This window comes from Vigna angularis, chromosome 9 (genome assembly GCF_016808095.1).
Source record: "Vigna angularis cultivar LongXiaoDou No.4 chromosome 9, ASM1680809v1, whole genome shotgun sequence".
NCBI classification, from domain to species: domain Eukaryota; kingdom Viridiplantae; phylum Streptophyta; class Magnoliopsida; order Fabales; family Fabaceae; genus Vigna; species Vigna angularis.
Window position 1 is genome coordinate 19,377,005 of NC_068978.1, and position 19,994 is coordinate 19,396,998.

General features: G+C 35.1%; 1 protein-coding gene across 1 annotated transcript; it reads left to right on the top strand.

Annotated features, from left to right (window-relative positions):
* Positions 1–12,352: 12,352 nt before the first annotated feature.
* Positions 12,353–16,438, top strand: LOC108346286 (putative disease resistance protein At3g14460; the record flags this gene model as incomplete). Its single annotated transcript, XM_052868106.1, is given in 5 exon segments — positions 12,353–14,194; positions 14,196–14,625; positions 14,628–14,936; positions 14,939–16,004; positions 16,309–16,438. Coding segments are annotated over 4 exon segments (3,627 nt in total), but the record flags the coding sequence as incomplete, so codon positions are not given.
* Between the last annotated feature and the right edge of the window lie 3,556 nt (positions 16,439–19,994).

The window sequence follows — 19,994 nt, forward strand, 5'->3', positions numbered from 1 at the left end:
AACTATTCCCTTCTTTATATTAAGCTGAATTTATTAGTTTTATTTATAAAAAGTAATCCTATTATTCATTGAACTTAAATATAGTATTATTATAATTATATTGTTATTTTTTGGAATAAAATAATCAATTTAATATAATAAATTTATGACATATTCATTTGTTTTACATATAATAAAAAATAATATAAAAACTTTATTTTTACTAATTTTATTTCAATGTGGTAAGTTGGAACAATTTAATCTATATTTAGTCTTTATTAATTCTTTCTACTATTTACAAAATTTTAAAATGTGAATTAATTTTTAATATTTTAATTACTTAAATGTATATACCAAATTTTACAGTTTTAGAATTTTACTATTACAAAATTTTGTAATTTTATTTTTCATTTTCTGATTTGCTTGCTATAAATGTTTTGATGTAAATATTAATTTTTTTTATTTCATCACATATTTAAATATTATTTTTTCAAAACAATTAATTTTAAAATTGATCATTGAAGTTTTTATAAATTTATTAGATTTAATTAAGAATGTGTTTCAATTTTTTAAAATTTTGTAAACTTAATTATATTTTAACTGTAATATTTCTTATATTGAAATTAAGACGCGTCAATTATTATTTAATTGAACAGTGTGTCATCATAAAAAAAAACTAATAATGTTGTTTGGGTGAAAACCAATGAATGGGTCTCTGAAGCAAGTCATGTCACCGTCCAGTGCCTCATGTATTCATTGTCGTGAGAGAAAAATTGAAAAAGTTACTGAAAAGAATAGTAGAAATTTGAGCCAGTTGTCAAGCATGAGGAAATTGAAATTGCGAAGGTACATTATTAGCTCACGCGAGTACAAATTTAAAAAAGATGTTGAAAAAACTGACAACAAATTGATTTCTGCAACTACATTATTGGTGAACGTAAGGACAAATATGACAACAAATTTAATTGCATATTTGGGTGAGACGAGTATTAAATTCAATGCTAAGGTTGTCATTTTGAGCACTTTTCAAATCTAATTATATACTTCGCAGCAGCGTTCCTAATGAATAATAGTGACTTCTCAGGAACTGGTGTAGTAGTCTTGAATCTCTGTAAAAGACAATTCATATTAATTAGTGTATATGAATTCAACATTTAGGAAAAAATCAAAATTTGTTAAAGTTAAATATTACCGTTTCCCAGCGACTTGTGATGTGAGAACGAACAATATGGGCCATCCAATACATTACATAGTATCCGCACTCATATGACCCATTTTGTCTGTTACACTACAATATATCATCACAGTTGATAATAGTTAGTCAATAACATTAAAATAAAACAATTCTAACAAAGTATGGCTTTAGCATATGTCAAACCTTGAGAGAAATCCAAGCAATCTTTCTACTATTAACAATTGATCTCCCACCCATCATTATACTTGCTGGAATAGAACTGTATATAAAAAAAGGTTTTAGCATTCATTTATATAACAAAGAAAGTCCAAACATTGAGGTTCTTACCAATCAATTGCTTGTCTGAGTTGTGTGGGAGGAGGCCTGTGCAATGAACAGAACCACAAAGCATAGTTGTCTTGCATAGACATAACAAGAAGTTGCCAATGGCGCCTGAAATTCATAATAACGTAACTATTAAATATTAAAATCACATATGGAACATTATTATGTTAACAAAGTTCACTTACCCGGATATATAAGGCAAAAAGTATATTTTCTTGCCCCTTCCAAAACTTCTTATCAGATTCATGTTGATCTGATCAAAATCATTTGATTCATGAATTGATTGGGGATCAATGAATCCATATCAGAACGCCCCAACTTGTTACTGACCCCAGACATATACCTGAAATCAAAAATTAACTTTGATATAAGGATACTTGATATATAAATCAATTTTATATATAAATAATTGGTCATAGACTTACATCGTCCAAAGTTGAATAATTGAAATATTCAACTCTTGTGTTCCCGACGCAAGCTCACGGACATCTTGGCTATTAAGGTATATTGGGACCTCAGAGCCTGTCCCAAATACATTAGCATCATACTCAACCTCCAAAGGCTTATCATCAAGGATGTCAGCAAGTACATGCAATGAAGAAAGAGGGTCATCCTCAGATAGAGGAATCTTCTGATGTGCCTGCGTCTGTTGTTACATGAAAAGATAAGATAAGTTTTGACATCAAAAACCTTTAAAATTGAGAAGTGTAAAGAAGAATTTCATACCGAGGGGTCAGAAACTGGTTTAACCAAAAATTTAGGCCAAGTGATAAACGACTTATATGCTTGTTCCACAGTGAAAATCTCTTCTGTGGACAGAGGAACCGAGGCATCTGGTATGATCATTTCATCCACTGAGACCTTCACCTCATCCTCTAATAGTTGCATACCATGACATACAGTCGCTGACCTAAACTCTGTTCCACGAGCTACCAGCACCATCTCAGTATCCTCTAAAATGTATAGCAGACATGGACTACCATCGTCCATGTCATCCTCTGGGATGGCTGATGCGGAACAACTTCCTTTCGCGCTTCTCCTTGTCAGAGTAAATGTTAGATTATACAAAAGATAGAAATAATTGCACATAAATGTTTATTAAGTTTACCTGTGGGAGGGGGAGGGATAACATGTTCCTCTATATGAGACGGCACCGGGCGCATGCTCTGAAACTGCTGCTGGTATAGCATCTGGAATTCAGCCCTCACCTCGGCCCTGATCTCCTCTCTAAGGTCTTGTCGGACTTTTTTTGTGATCTCTTCTGTCATCCTTTGTGTATCGCTGTATGAATATGAAGGCTGACGAATAGAGCTCCCAAAATAATCTGTAATTCCTACTCCAGGACCTGCAGCACGTACACGTCCAGGGTGCTCAGGTCGTCCAATAGCAGCAGCAAGAATATCCTGGCGACCCTCTAGAGTGAATTGGCCTTGGGAGCTCTGCTCAACCAAGGCGTCCTGTAACATTACAAAACACCATTATTCTTTAAATAGTTAATGTAGTATGTATAATGACAATATTTATTATTTTAGGAACAGTGATAACTTACAATTCTTTCAGAAATCTCTCGTGCAGTGTCGGAAGAGTAGGTACCCGATGGTCGCACACGGGCCAACTTCCATTTCTCATGTCTAGACGGTGGAGAAGGAGGCTGAGGAGGGCTACCACCCTGAGATGGTGGTATAGCATCTGCCTTTTGCTTGAGGATTTTCTCCTCAAGCTTCCTATACCCACCACGAGATAATAGGTGGGGGTTTTTGTTGTGAGCAATTGTTCCTTATGCTTTGCTTCTAATTGCCTGTCACATACACATTAATTAATTAGTTCATATGATATATATTTGTTAATGAGGAATTGAATAATATGAACTACACTAACCTGCCATTCCTCTGACATCCGACTCTCTTTAAAAAGCCGCCAAGTCTCCTCATCAATGGACTTATATGAACTACATGGACTTTTATGTTTAAGGTGTCCAAAGATGTATCTTGATGTCAACTTGCTTTTAAAGTTTCTGAAATTTTCTGCAACAGTTGACAAACAGTTATTTCTAAGTGTTGTCATCTGAAAAAAACATAATAAAGTTGTATTAGTACAAAATTATCAATATATGACTGACAGAGAAGTTCAGAAGTTACTGCGGTATATGCCGCGGTTCGTCAGAGCAACCACGACATATACCCTTGTAACTTCTGAAATTCTCTGACTCAGGCAGCCCCTGCAATAAATTGGCATGGGTATATGCCGCGGTTGTCCAGAAACCCGCGACATATACTCTGTTATTTAATTTTTTATTCAGACGTGGCGTCAAAGGGGATGGTTGACTGGAGTATATGCCGCGGTTCAGAGCAGAACCGTGGCATATTTGTTCGATTTATTTACAAAACTGCCACCGCGCACCATTATGCTGCAGTTTCCAGTGAACCGTGGCATAATGTGCGCTGTAAAAACCCAATTTTTTACTAGTGATATTATGTATCAGCTTACAATTATTTTTTTTATATAAAATACTTTAAACTTAATTTAATCTTATTATAAAATTAATTCAATGTGATGATCATATCTTTTTGTAATTTTTTATCTCTTAAATCAATTGTTGTGTATTATTTAATATACCTACACTTTTTTTTATTATAAAATAAATTTTAAATTTAATTCAATTTTATAAAATTATCTTTTAAAAGGACATACATCATATATTATTATGAATTGATCAAATATTTAGTTTACGTAAAATTTTCAAAATACTATTTTAATCCAAAACATATACAATTTGAACTAAAACTAAACATATACTGATAAATAATCCGATTAAAATTAACTTAATCATATCAAATGCGCTTTATACAAAACTCAGTCATATACACGGCTTTAATGTAAAACTACATATATTAATAAGTAGTTTACTTTTGTAATGCCCCAATCAGGATGTCATAAGTTATAAGATAAGCGGTAATTAAAAAAAAAATCTTATGCCGAAACGTATTTTCAAACACTTCAACATTTAAACTTGTGTAGCATAACACTTTTAAAATATTTGTTTATTTGTGTTATTTAAAATAATGAACATATCAAAGTAAATAAAATAACTTCAATAACATTATCTTAAAAATTCAATTGCAATAACTTTTAAAAAAAACCCAAAGTCTCTCTCCCGTCATCTCTTGCATCTATCATGCTTCAATACCAACTGCAACATCATCTGGTCACTATAATACATTCACTAGTGTAGAAAAGACCTATAACGTCACTCTTTAGCCTTCTGATCCTGAAATATCCATCGTAAAAATGATCGGTGACATTTTTTGTAAATAAAACAACTATTTAGACGTCGGCTAGGGGGCCCGACTTCTAAATACTCATGTACTTCGACTTCCCAGAATGGACGTCAAAACTAAACGAAAATGTTAAGAAAAATTAATTTTGTATTCTATTTAGATTTCTGTTATGGGGGCAATCGACTTCTAAATACTCAGCCCATAAATTTAAGGCTTAATACCTCTTTTGGTCCCTCTTTATGGGGGCAATGTTCAAGTCTGTCCTACCTTTTTTAAAAAGTTCAATGTCATCCCAACTTGTGAAAAAAGTGTACAATTAAATCCTTTTTTGTCACGGCGTTAAAAATTTAACGATCCAGCTGACAACATGGAGTGATCTGTGCAACGTGCCTGTTTAGGTTCATAACGTGACAGTGACAGTGATTTTCATTAAAGTTCATGTGGCAGTGACAATGATTTTCATTAAGAGGGGTTAGGGTTTGGTTTCCGCCCAATTGGTCTTTGAGGTTTGGGAAGTGTTTGGGGAGACATAGGGATGGCTTTCCAAGGGTGTTCATTGTAGAGGAAACCAAAGGGTTTGGTTTCCTCCCATGATTTTTACCACTGGATGGAATCAATGTTTAAGCTATGTTTGGATGATTTTGTGTCGAGTTGGAGAAGAAAGTAGAGGAAAATGTAAAGGAAGGTTGGTGATCGGATGGAGGGAGAGTATTTCCCCCCTGTTCTAGGATACTTAAGGAAAGAAAGGAAGCAAACCTTTTTCCCTTTCTTGAGATTTAAAGTTAAACCTTTTACTCCCCCTTGTTTAATTTTAAAAACCTTTTACTTACCCTTTTACCTGCTATATCCCACTAAATTATAACATTTGAATGTTTGGATTAGAACAGCTGAAACACTTCTGCATCTTCCATATCTTGTTAATCCTTGCTTTGTTCTTTATGCAACTTAGGAAAGCCCAATTACAACCTGCTCCTTCTTTCTGGTGTTCATTTTTTGAGTTTCAAGCAAGTTCTATATTTAGTTATGAAACGCCATTTCGTAATGGCTACAATTCATTCTAGTTTAATAATCCTCTACAATTTGTTTCGAATCCTCAATTTCAAGCATTGGAAGCTCATTTCCCCTTCAATATTAAATTGGGAGGAAACCAAACCCTAACCCCTCTTAATGAAAACCACTACCACGTGAACTTTAATGAAAATCACTGTCACTGTCACGTTATGAACCTAAACAGCCACGTTGCACAGATCGTTAAATATTTAACGCCGTGACCAAAAAGGATTTAATTGTACACTTTTTTCACAAGTTGGGATGACATTGAACTTTTTAAAAAAGGTAGGACGGACTTGAACATTGCCCCCCTAAAGAAGGACCAAAAGAGGTATTAAGCCTAAATTTAAAAAGTCACTTTTTGACTATTTAGACGTCTGATCTCGCCACTCCGACTTCTAAAGCCCTTTAGACGTCTGTTATGGGGGGAATTGACTTCTAAAGCCATTTAGACATCTGTTATGGGGGAACCGACTTCTAAATACTCAACCCAGAAATTTAAAAAGTCACTTTTTGACTCCATTTAGACGTCTGATCCCGCCACTCCGACTTCTAAAGTCCTTTAGTCATCTGTTATGGGGGGAACCGACTTCTAAATACTCAGCACAGAAATTTAAAAAGTCACTTTTTGACTCCATTTAGATGTCTAATCCCGCCACTCCGACTTCTAAAGCCCTTTAGTTGTCTGTTATGGGGGGAACTGACTTCTAAATACTCAGCCCAGAAATTTAAAAAGTCACTTTTTGACTCCATTTAGGCGTATGATCCCACCACTCTGAATTCTAAAGCCCTTTAGACGTCTGTTATGGGGGGAACCAACTTCTAAATGTTTGCATTAAAACACCGCGAACGCGAGGCAGTTGTTACGTGCACTCAATGTTCATTATCTTCCTCGCGTTTTCTCTTCACGAGCTATGTTTTTTAGGTTCTTTTTCTCATTTGTGCACCGTTTTAAATTAATTTTACTGCGATTACATTACTCTTTGATGAATTATCTTTCATTTTGACCGATTAAAATGCGTTTTCGTTGGATTTTGGTGTAGTTTTGCTCGTGTCCTTGGGCAACGATTTCTTACGTTTTGCACTCCTCTAATTCTTTCCAATATGTTTTTAAAACCATCCAAAACAAAAAAAAAATGTACAATCCATTCTCTTTAACTAAAATGTAAAGTTGGAAACTCGAATCACCATGAGTCAGGAACAACCCGAGAGGCCTCAAGCGGAAAAAGATCCAATCAAATAAGGCGACATATAAAATGTCTCATCTGTAGTGTCAGACGTCTATATAGACGTCTGGCCTAAAGGGTCCGACGTCTCATTAACGTCACCCATAAAGACGTCAGACTAAGATCAGACGTTAAAGGCCCAAAATAACAGACTTCTAAAGTCCTTTTTGCACTAGTGATTATATGATCATCGCCGATAATATCATTCACAAGCACAAACACAAATACATATGAGGTAAGCTATCGTTAAAACAATCATAATAACAATATTAAATACAATGAATATATCAACCATAATAATCATTTCATGCTCAATAGTAATAATAATAGGATTCATAATCTTTTAACATAACAATCAGTCATATCCAATTACTAGATCCCCGACTCTCGATCCTTGACCCTTGGTCTATAAATTCAATAACACCTATGCTATAACTACTCACTATAACTATTATAATAACACTACTATGAACATCGCATCACCTGGACTATTCCATACCAAGATCATCATCATATATATACCACCTCCATGACTATCCTAGTCATATACAATCCATCAACATCACCAAATCATAAACACCATAGTGGAAAGGGTCAGTCTCACTCATGTACCCTACCTTACCAATTATAGTCGCACCTACAGTCCAATCTATAGATTCCCCACACAAATACATTCGAGTAGTTCCGCAATCCAATTAAGGAACATGTAGTCCTGCCACACAAGGCAAAGGGAGACACCTTCACCCCCACACAAGGAAGGTTCAATACCTGAATAACCCTTTCAATCCACACAAGGAAAAAGGAAGCAACTATTCGTAGATAGTACCAGGATTTAGTAGGTACAACAAGTATACTTTATCCTTCACTCTTCATGCTCATTCACCTATTCAAGTACACCCCAACACTCAATCATGCTCAAAATCTCAACCACAAGTCAATCTTGACCCTAACCGCAACAACTATTCTCATTCCCCTCCTAACTTTATTCATACATCAACTTATACAATATCATCTATATTCTAATGGGAGTCCAATAAGAACCTCTCGTAGGTTCAACTCTAATAATAGAGTGCAACTATAATATAACTCAATGTGCAGCCAAATAACAATTGAACTAATTCATTATGTAATATATATATATATATATATATAAGGTCTCATTCAAAAATGCAATGTACTCAAGGTTTCATTCAAACAATAGATTCAAATCAAATAAATAAATAAAATATCATTCAATATCAAACCAAAACTAATAAAGCATTTATTATTTTAATTAATCATTAAAACTTCATTTTTTTCCTCTTCTAACCCCATTACTTTTATTTCTAGTTTTAGTTTCAATTAATTTTATTTTCAAATCCAAATTCATCTCTAATTAATAGCTATACAATCTACAATAATTTTTTTCACATTATTATCATAATTATTATTATTCTATGCTCATTATTATAATCATTATTATTATAATTAATGTTTTATCTCTTTCTCCCTTTACAATTTAGCTTTACAATTTAGGTTTATAATTTTTGTTAAGAATTATGAGTTCAATTTAATAATTTAGTTTATCTGGAGACCCAAACAAGATCCAAACTTTGATTATGCAAACCCAGTTACTTAGGCCCAAAACCGAAATAGCCCAAAGTTCCACCATTATCGCCACCGTCGTCGGTCACCATCGTCACCATCACGATTAGACCTTCTTCAACTACAATATGCAATCAGTACTTACATCATCCCAACACAACATCAGACCACTTAAACCAGAATATCAAACCTCAACTCCTTCCACCACCATCATCTTCTCCCTCATGGCCCAACCTGCAGAAACACCCATGAGCAGCATATACCCCCAAAATCACAGACCAACCTGTAGAACCACCCACGAGCAACAAATACCCCTAAATTCACAGACCAACTCAATCGTAGATCCCTAACCTGCAGAAAAGCTCAAATGAGCAACCCAAAACACAAGATCAAAACCCAAAAACGTTACAATCTCAAAGGTCTTCTTCTTCACGACTCATTCCCAACATCGACGTGTCGTCGTCGTCTCCTTCCTCCATCGTGACGCCGTTCGCACTCCAGCATGGTCAAAACTGAACCCGCGTCTACCATCGCGATTCGCTTCGAAGGAAGAAAGCTCTCTCCACTCCCAATGCCCAGGTATGCCCATGCTCAAATCACCGACGACGCCACCACTACAGCCCCTCACCATGCCGCGAAGAAGGGGTTCACGCCTTAACCACCGGAAAATTTATCTCTTACTTGCCAAGCCCCCACCATAACCGTGAATGAGAAGAAAAGAAGAAAACTCTCCCTCCTTAGGAGGATGTTCAGAACGAGAAAAGAGGGAAAAAGGAAGAAGAAGAGAGTCCCCCTTGGGCGACGAAGGCCTACCGCTAGCCGCCATCGAAGGCGAGAACACCGTCTGAGTTGTGCCTCCGCAACACCGTCACTTCTCGCCACCACTAGGACGTTGCTTTTGTTCAGGATGTAGAACATTTGCTTCCCAACTCTCATTCCACAACTTAAGTTTTGGTTTTCTTGGCCAATCCTAAAACTTTATCTACACTTCTAGAAATTATAAATCTTCCTTTGCACTAAGGGTTTCTGTTGCTATTTCTCTTCTCTCCCAAAAGTCTCTTTCCTATGTTTTTCTCTTTGATTTTGAGTTTCTAGGGTTTCTACACACATATCCTTCTCTCTATCGGTTATTATTTATAAATCAACTTCACCTTATCTTTAATATTTTATCTCTTATTATAATCTATTTTTAAAACCAAATCTATTTATAATTTTAATTCCGTTATATCTCATGTTCTCTAGCCTTTAATTTTATTTTATTTTATTCGAACTCTTTTATTTCCTACACTACCTTATTTAATTTCTAAACCAATTAAATAAAAGTAAAAGACCATTTTACCCCTAGGCCAAAATATAAATATAACTAAAGGAAATAACATCATATTTATATCTTAATAACACTCTACACTCAAAAACACTAATTACCAAATAAAACACCAAAATACCAAGACTATCTTATTTCTAAAACCCTTATTTTCTCATATCTTACAACTTTACCCAGGAGACTTATTTTCTACTCACTATTCTTTATAATAAAATGCATTTGCTAATGCAATCTATTTTTATTTTAAATATAGAATTCAAAAATCAATGAACTAATTAGTAAATAAATTAAAATAAACCACAAAATGAGAATTTAAAAATATTCAAAGAATTAAATGATTGTTCAAAAATCTCTAAATCGACATAAACTTGTTTAATGCAAACATTTCAAAACATATGATGTTAAAATAAAATTCCTAGAGTGATAAAAACTAACGTAAAATATTTATGAGTTTTCCCTATTTAAACCATGACAAGAAATTCATTAAAAAAGTTATTAATTTTAAAAAAAAATTACTAGAAATTAATTTAGAATCTGCATTATATGACTATTTGGTTAGTCACATAATGGATGACTAATATAAAATACCTTGTGAGCGAACAACCCGAAAATAAGATCCAACGATTAGTCGGCAGGAAAATTAACCTTAATTTTGGACAACTTAAGACAAAATATGAAAAATTAAAATAAAATATATTATGTATAGATTTATTATGGTTAAAAAAGTTGTCCTTATATCTCAAGCCAAGAGAGGTTGAATTGGATTTTAAAATGTTTTTGAAATCTTTGAAGATCTTTAAGTCTTGAAATCAATAAACAAAAATGTTTGAATTAATCAAGCAAAGAAAGATAAAAGAAAGATCAAAACACACAAAGATTTATACTTGTTCAACTTTTCTCAAGCCTACGTCCAATATTCCTTCAACAAACTTCGTTGAAGGGCAATCCACTAATAAATATTTGAGTACAAGAATACAATCATGCTCTCAATTGCTATCCTTACACTACTCAAATGTAAAACAACAAATATAGGAGAGGATTCCCTCACTCTCTCAATCAACAAAGAGATTATTCACTCAATCTTTTACAACACAAGAGAGTAAAAACTCACTCTCAAACCTGGCCTACCCAGCACAGGTGTCCAATTTCACAAATTGATAAAGAACTTGATTGTATAACACTCCTATAATGTAGATGAATCAGAACATGTTAAGTCCGGTCAATCTTGAATGAGTTTTTGATAGCTTGATCACCAATTAAGCTTGAAATCCTCAAAGAATGCTTCTTGAGAAACCTGTACTCAAAACTCAGAGGGAAAATTAAAATATGCTAATGAAAAGGTTATGGCGTAAGGTCTTAAGTCTTGTTTATATAGAAAAACCAAATCCTGACGCAATTTAATCGATTATGTTAATTGCATAATCTATTATGCTTTAGCTTCTGTTTTAATCGATTAAGGAACTTATTTAATCAATTATTTTGACACTTAGGCTTATAACTGCTTCTTTTAGCTAACCTAATAGATTAGGTCATTTGTATAATACATTAGACCTTTCTCTCTATTTTAATCTATTATGTAACTTATATAATCGATTATAATAGAGCATTTTTTTAATAGCCAATGGACGAGCGTTCGTTCGCTGATGGACGAGCGTTCGTTCGCTGGTGGACGAGCGTTCGTTCGTCATCTCAGCATCCACTCATCAATTTTTTTAACGCCGTCCAGCCAACTTAACGGAAAGGACTCAATTGATATCAATTTTCAAAATTAGGGACCATTTTGATACACTTTAGAAAACGAGGATCCAATTGACACATTCGTACATAAATAGTTAAACCTATTTAATTTGCTATATCTTTCACATTGTTAGTGAATAATGGCTACATACATTGTGTCATCAACAATAGTTGGCCGTTACAAACAATATTACTCTGTTTCATCAATTTTTTCATAAACACTGAAAGAATGAAAAAGTAGATATACTGAATATCTGTAATTAATTCAAATCAACTTATTCAATCTCAACCATTGATTTTTTAATTAATACATCCATGGTGGATTTAGATGGTGGGTACATTCCCTGTGATTCCACGTTAAAAAAGCATCGAAACATGAACCTTATCTTTGAATTAGCGACACCACCAACATTAGGCACCATCGATCTCTACCATCCAATTTTGAACTAATATATATCTGACGGTTAATTTTGAGGGTAGGTATTTCACATAGCTACGCAACTTAAAGTGAAGAGGGTTGACTGAAATTCCTTTCCTTTCTGATCTCATCCGTCAAGAACCAATTCAGTTTACTGTAACCAATTCCGTTCCTTTCTGAGAAATAATCACTTGTTTGTTGTTGAGATCATGGCATTAGCTGTTGTAGGTGGTGTAACTGAAATTGCTTCAAAAGATGAAGAGCCAGCTTCTTGTGGTTAAAGTTGTGCTTGCTGATGCTGAGAAGAGACAAATCACCGACTCCAATGTCAAAGAATGGCTCGATCTTCTCAATGATGTTGTCTACCGGGCTGATGACTTACTTGACGAAGTTTATACTAAAGCTGCTACTCAAAAGGAGGTAAGCAGTTCCTTTTCTCACCTTTTCAAAAGGAACAAGGTTGTTAATGTTAGTAAGTTGGAAGACATTGTTGAAAGATTAGATGATATTTTAAAACAAAAGGAGAGTCTCGATTTGAAGGAGATTGCGGTGGAGAACAATCAACCATGGAATGCTCAGACAACATCTCTGGAAGATAGATATGGTATGTACGGTAGGGATAAAGACAAGGAGGCCATAATGAAGTTGTTGTTAGAGGATAGTAGTGATGGTGAAGTGTCTGTAATCCCTATTGTAGGCATGGGTGGGGTTGGGAAAACAACTTTGACCCGATCTGTGTATAACGATGGCAAGTTGAACGAGATATTCAACATGAAGGCATGGATTTGTGTTTCTGATATATTTGATATTGTGAAAGTCACAAAAACTATGCTGGAGGAAATTACTCAAAAGCCTTGTAAATTGAGTGATCTAAACTTAATTCAACTTGACTTGTTGGAAAAACTGAAAGGTAAAAAATTCTTGATTGTCTTGGATGATGTTTGGATCGAGGATTGTGATAGCTGGAGTAGTCTTACAAAACCATTTTTAAGTGGAATTAGTGGAAGCAAAGTTATTGTGACAACCCGCAATGAAAGGGTAGCGGCTGTAGTCCCTTTTCATTATGTTAAAGTATATCATCTAAACAAATTGTCAAATGAAGATTGTTGGTTGGTGTTTGCAAGCCATGCATTACCCCTCTCAGAAGACAGTGAGAATAGAGAGACTCTAGAAAAGATTGGAAAGGAAATTGTTAAAAAGTGTAATGGCTTGCCTTTAGCTGCACAGTCTCTGGGAGGAATGTTGAGAAGAAAGCACGAAATCAAGGATTGGAATGATGTACTTGAAAGTGACATTTGGGAACTTCCCGAAAATCAGTGTAAGATTATTCCAGCACTCAGAATTAGTTATAATTATCTCCCTCCACAATTAAAACGGTGCTTTGTTTATTGCTCATTGTACCCCAAGGATTATGAATTTCAAAAACATGATCTGATCCTGCTCTGGATTGCTGAAGATCTTGTAAAAGCATCAAAAAAAGGAAAGACTTTAGAAGAGGTTGGTCAAGATTATTTTGACGATTTGGTTTCGAGATCGTTTTTCCAATGTTCAAGTTCTCGGGATTGGGGTAATTATTTTGTGATGCATGACCTGATGCATGATCTAGCAACATTCCTTGGCGGGGAATTCTATTTCAGAGCAGATGAACATGGAAAAGAAACCAAAATTGATAAAAAGACTCGCCATTTGTCTTTTACAAGATTCAGTGATTCGGTCTCCGATAGTGAAGTTCTTGACAGGGTAAAATTTTCGAGAACTTTCTTGCCGACCTATGATGATTATTCTCCCTTTAAAAACAGAAATACACCATGCATTATAGTGTCGATGCTCAAGTACTTGAGAGTTTTATCATTCTCCAACTTACAATGTCAGCTTGTTCTACCTGATTCAATAGGTGAATTGATCCATTTGCGTTATCTAGATCTCAGTTTTACAGGTATAGAAACTTTGCCAGAGTCATTGTGCAATTTGTATAATCTACAAACTTTGAAGTTGTCTTGTTGCTTTAGGCTGACGAAGTTGCCTAGTGCCATGCAAAATCTCGAAAACTTGCGTCATCTTGAAATTCGTGATAGTTCCCATAAAAGAGATGCCTAAAAGAATGGGGAAACTAAATCAATTATTGACCTTGGATTTATACATTGTGGGCAAGCATAAAGAGAATAGCATCAAAGAACTGGGAGGATTCCCAAATCTCCATGGCTGGGTTTCTATTCAGAAATTAGAAAATGTTACTAATGGGGAAGAAGCATTAGAAGCCGGGATATTGAATAAGAAGTACATTAAAACTTTAGACTTGCAATGGTCTTTATGTAACGATAGTAGCATTGACTTCCAAATTGAATTAGATGTACTCGACAAGTTACAACCTCACCAAGACCTGAAATCCCTTACAGTAGACGGTTATAATGGAACAAGATTTCCCAAATGGGTGGAAAATTTTTCCTACCGCAACATGAAATCTCTGTTTTTAAAAAATTGTAACAATTGTTGTATGCTTCCTTCACTTGGCAACTACCGTCTCTGAAGCACATCCTTATTTCAGATATGAATTCGGTGAAGACTATTGATGCAGGCTTTTGTAAGAAGGAAGATTGTTCATCTATGGCACCCTTTCCCTCCCTTGAATCTCTATACATTTTTAATATGCCTTGTTGGGAGATGTGGAGTTCCGTGGATTCAAAAGCTTTTCCTGTTCTTCAGGAACTTTATATAAAAAATTGCCCCAAACTAAAGGGAGATTTGCCAAATCACCTTCCTAGTCTGCAAACACTCAACATTAAAAGTTGCCAGCTTCTTGTCTCTTCATTCCCAAGGGCTCCGCCCTTCGAAAATTGAAGATATGTGAAAGCAACAAAGTGGAGTTACATGCGTTTCCTCAATCGGTGGAATCTATAAATATAAAAGGAAGACCAATGGTGGAGTCCATGATGGAGGCCATCACTGCCATCCAACCTACTTGCCTGAAAGACTTGTCATTAAGTGATTGTTCGTCAGCCATATCTTTTCCAGGTAATCGTCTTCCTTCATCACTGAAAAAACTGTATATCAGTGGCTTAAACAAACTGAGCTTCCCGATGCTACATAAACATAAATTACTGGAATCCCTGTCAATAAATGATAGTTGTGATTCACTAAAGTCTTTCCCACCGGCTATGTTTCCAAATCTCACCCGTCTTAAAATCGAAAATTGTGAAAATCTAGAATCTCTTCTGGTCTCAGGGCCAGAGTCGTTGAACAGCCTGAATTCTTTTGTGATTGGGGACTGCCCCAACTTTGTATCATTCCCAGTAGAAGGATTTTCTGCGCCCAATTTGACTCGTTTCAGTGTTTATGATTGTGCCAAGTTGAAGTCATTGCCGCATCAGATGGGAACTCTTCTCCCAAAGATGGAATGTCTTAACATATCCAACAGCCAACAAATTGAGTGTTTTCCTGAAGGGGGTATGCCACCTAACTTGACAACACTTGAGATCAGGAATTGTGAGAAACTACTTATCAGCTTAGGATGGATATCGATTGACATGGTTACCTCTCTCGAAGTTTATGGTCCATGTGATAACATCAACGCCTTCCCAAAGGAGGGATTGTTGACTCCCTCCCTTACGTCTCTGTATCTAATTGATTTCTCAAGTCTGGATACGTTGGACTGCAAGGGCCTTCTCCATCTCACGTCCCTGCAAACATTACTCATTAAAAATTGCAAAAAACTGAAGAATATCGCTGGAGGAAGGCTGCCTGTCTCTCTAGTAAAATTAATAATAATGGAATGTCCCTTGCTGCAAAAACGATGCCACGTAAAGGACAGTCAAATTTGGCCTAAAATCTGCCATGTCCGTGGTATAAAGATTGACGGTAGATGGATTTAGTGAGCAAGAGTGATGAGCAGGTAATTCTCCTTCTTTCACTTACGTCATCAGCATATAACCATGAAAAACTATTTGTCAATTTTATCTGTCATCTCATGTCTTACCTTTTAACATTTAACGAGTCTTAAATTACTTAATGGTTGAGTTTGATACTTGACTGGAATTGCAAGGTTAAACGAAACCTAACTCTTTGTTTATATTTAATTTATAGTGATATCATTTTAATTTAAACGTACTCACTGCAGAAGTGAGTTTTGCACTTTTTCTTATTCATATCAGTTTGTCAGTGTAGTCAATACCAAGATTTTTCTTAGTATTTTGTAGAGCACACACTGAAAATGCTGAATACTCTTCAACTGCTAGCCATTTCAAATTCCCTGTTAAACATATACATGGACTTCTGTTTCTCTCAACAATTGTAGATAAAGATGGGAGAGTGGCCGAGATAAGGGGATCTGGGGCATGTAAGCAAATCTTTGATTTCCAATTAAATGAAAACAACACACAGAATCTTGAATTTTCATGATACTCACAATTCCGACATATACAGTAAAGAAGAACTAAACTGGATCCATTGTGCACTTCTTCCTGTCTTTTCCTGTCAACTGTTCTCTCTCTCTTACTCCACTTTAATGCCTTCTGGATGATATAGAAGTTGTAGGAGGTTTTCTTTTCTCTGTCAGGTTTCTCTTCTTTTCTAAGAACGTTCCGTTCTCTATTTCTCTTCAGAAACTTAACATGTCCTCTTTTATGATATTTTAATTAACTTTAATAAAATACCAAAATGTCCTTTTAGAGTGAGAAGAGAGGGATTAATTTTAATAACTCTAAAATAACCCCAATAACTTTAATACCTTATATTCTAATAATCATCACATTAGAATCCTTACATCAAAGTTATACTTTAAATTACATGAACCAATGTAAATTATTAATATAATTTAACATTCTCCCACTTGGTTCATGTGATGACTTGAAGATCTAAAATAAACTTTAAGTGCGCACCATTCATTAGAATTATCAAGTCATCATCCTTATATGAATTGAAATAATCGGATCATGGCGGGCAAAAGTCATGATCGACAAGATTCCTTCCATGTATCACATAATCAAAACAACTCAACATAACTTTAATCAATCTTATAACTTTCATGTCTCTAAAGGACACCTATCATGTCACCACAATCAATAATACATGTATATAATTTAATGTGGATAACAATAGAATAAAGAGAAACATAACTTTAATTGAATTCACAAGTGTCATGACAGTACAAGCATATAACTATACATATCTATATAGATAGATGACAATATCATGTTAACATTGACTTATCCATAATGCCCATACTTTCAACATGGCCAATAAAAGTTTTGGGCGGTAGTCCTTTAGTTAACGGATCTGCTATCATCAAATCCGTACCAATATGCTCAATCAACACTCTATGTTTCTGCACTTCTTCTTTGACCGACAAGTACTTCAAATCCATGTGTTTAGCACCCTTTGAGTACTTGTCATTTTTAGAGAAGAAGACGGCTGCGGAATTATCACAATAAATCCTTATCGGCCTAGCAATACTGTCAACAATGCCAAGCCTCGATACGAAGTTTCGCAACCACAAAGCATGAACCGTGGCCTCAAAGCATGCCACGAATTCAGCTTCCATGGTGGAAGTAGCAATGACTGATTGTTTTGCACTTTTCCAAGAAATTGCTCCTCCAGCTAATAGATAAACATACCCAAATGTGGATTTTCTTGAATCTACACATCCAGCATAGTCTGAATCCGAGTAGCCAATCACTTCAAGATGATCTGACTTTCTATAGGTGAGCATGTATTCTTTGGTACCTTGTAAGTACCTAAGAACTTTCTTTGCAGCTTTCCAGTGATCCATTTCGGGATTACTTTGATATCGGCCTAACATTCCAACAGCAAAACTGATATCTGGCCGAGTACAAGTTTGAGCATACATCAAACTCCCAACCACTGACGCATAAGGAATGGACTCCATGGCCTTTCGTTCCAAATCATTCTTGGGACACTGCATTTGATTAAACTTGTCCCCTTTTTGAATTGGAACTACTCCAAGAGAACATTTTTCCATTCTGAATCTCTCTAACACTTTGTTAATATATCCTTTTTGAGACAAACTTAACAATCCTTGTGATCTATCACGGAATATTTCTATTCCTATCACATAAGATGCCTCATTCATATCTTTCATTTCAAAGTTGTTAGAGAGAAACTTCTTTACATCATGTAACATACCAATATCATTAGTAGCAAGAAGAATATCATCAACATATAGAACCAAAATAACAAACTTACTCCCACTGACCTTTATGTATATACACCGATCAACGGTGTTCTCTACAAAACCATACGAAGTTATGGTATCATTAAATTTTAGATACCATTGACGGGAAGCTTGTTTTAGTCCATATATTGATTTCTTTAATTTACACACTAGATTTTCTTTTCCTGTTATGGTGAAACCTTCTGGTTGGTCCATATAAACTTCCTCTTCTAAGTCACCATTCAGAAAGGCGGTCTTTACATCCATTTGGTGAAGCTCTAAATCATAATGAGCCACCAAAGCCAAAACAATTCTCAAAGAGTCCTTCTTAGAAATAGGAGAGAAGGTCTCTTTGTAGTCAATGCCATCCTTTTGAGTAAAACCTTTGGCGACTAATCTAGCTTTATACATTTCAATATTGCCTTTTGAGTCATGTTTAGTCTTAAAGACCCATTTACAACCGACTCTTTTTGAACCTTTAGGCAATTCAACTAGATCCCACACTTTATTGTCATCCATTGATTTCAATTCTTCTTTCATAGCATTCAACCAATTCTCTGAATTATTACTTTCCATGGCTTGTCTGAAAGAGACTGGATCCTCATCAATGCTTAAGTCACATTCATGTTCAACAGAGTAAACCACATAATCATTCGAAATAGCAGGTCTTTTCTCCCTTACAGACCTTCTTAATGCTGCTTCTTGTGGTTCCTCTATCAATTGTTCATTTATGACTTGCTCATTTGTGACTTGCTCATTGTCAATTGGCTCAACATTTGTATGTTCATTTTGTGGGATTGTAACATTAATTTGTTGTCTCTGCTTGTTGTGTGACTGTGATATACAACAAGAGGGATAAAAACTTCAGAAGAGACATTAGATGTAGAAACACTATCAGTATGCTCTTGAATATCCACTATTCGTGATTCCTCACTCCCACTAAATTGACCATTTTCAATGAACCGAGCATTTCCAGACTCAACTATTCTTGTACTATGGTTAGGGCAATAAAATCTATATCCCTTTGACTTTTCAGGATAACCGATAAAGTAACCACTAATGGTTCTTGCATCAAGTTTCTTTTCATGTGGATTGTATAACCTTACTTCTGCTGGACAACCCCAAACATGAAGATGTCTTAAACTGGGTTTCCTTCCGATCCATAGTTCATAAGGAGTTTTAGAAACTGCTTTGCTAGGAACCCTGTTAACCAGATATACAGCAGTCTTTAATGAATACATCCACAAAGATAAAGGAATATTACTATGACTTAACATACTCCTAACCATATCCATAAGAGTACGATTCCGCCTTTCTGCTACACCATTTTGTTGTGGTGTACCGGGCATTGTATACTGTGCACAAATACCCCGACTTTCAAGAAACTTTGCAAATGGACCTGGACATTGTCCACTCTCATCAGTTTTACCATAATATTCACCACCTCTATCAGATCTCACCACTTTTACTTTTCTATCTAATTGTCTTTCCACCTCATTTATGAACACCTCAAGGGCATTCACTGATTGAGATTTTTCATGTAATAGATATATATAACAATAACGTGAGAAATCATCAATAAAGGAGATAAAATATTTTTCACCACTCCAGGATTTAATGTCAAAAGGACCACAAATATCAGTGTGTATTAACTCAAGAAGTTGACTGCTTCTTGTGGTAGGATATTTTGATATGTGTTTTGTTTGTTTACCC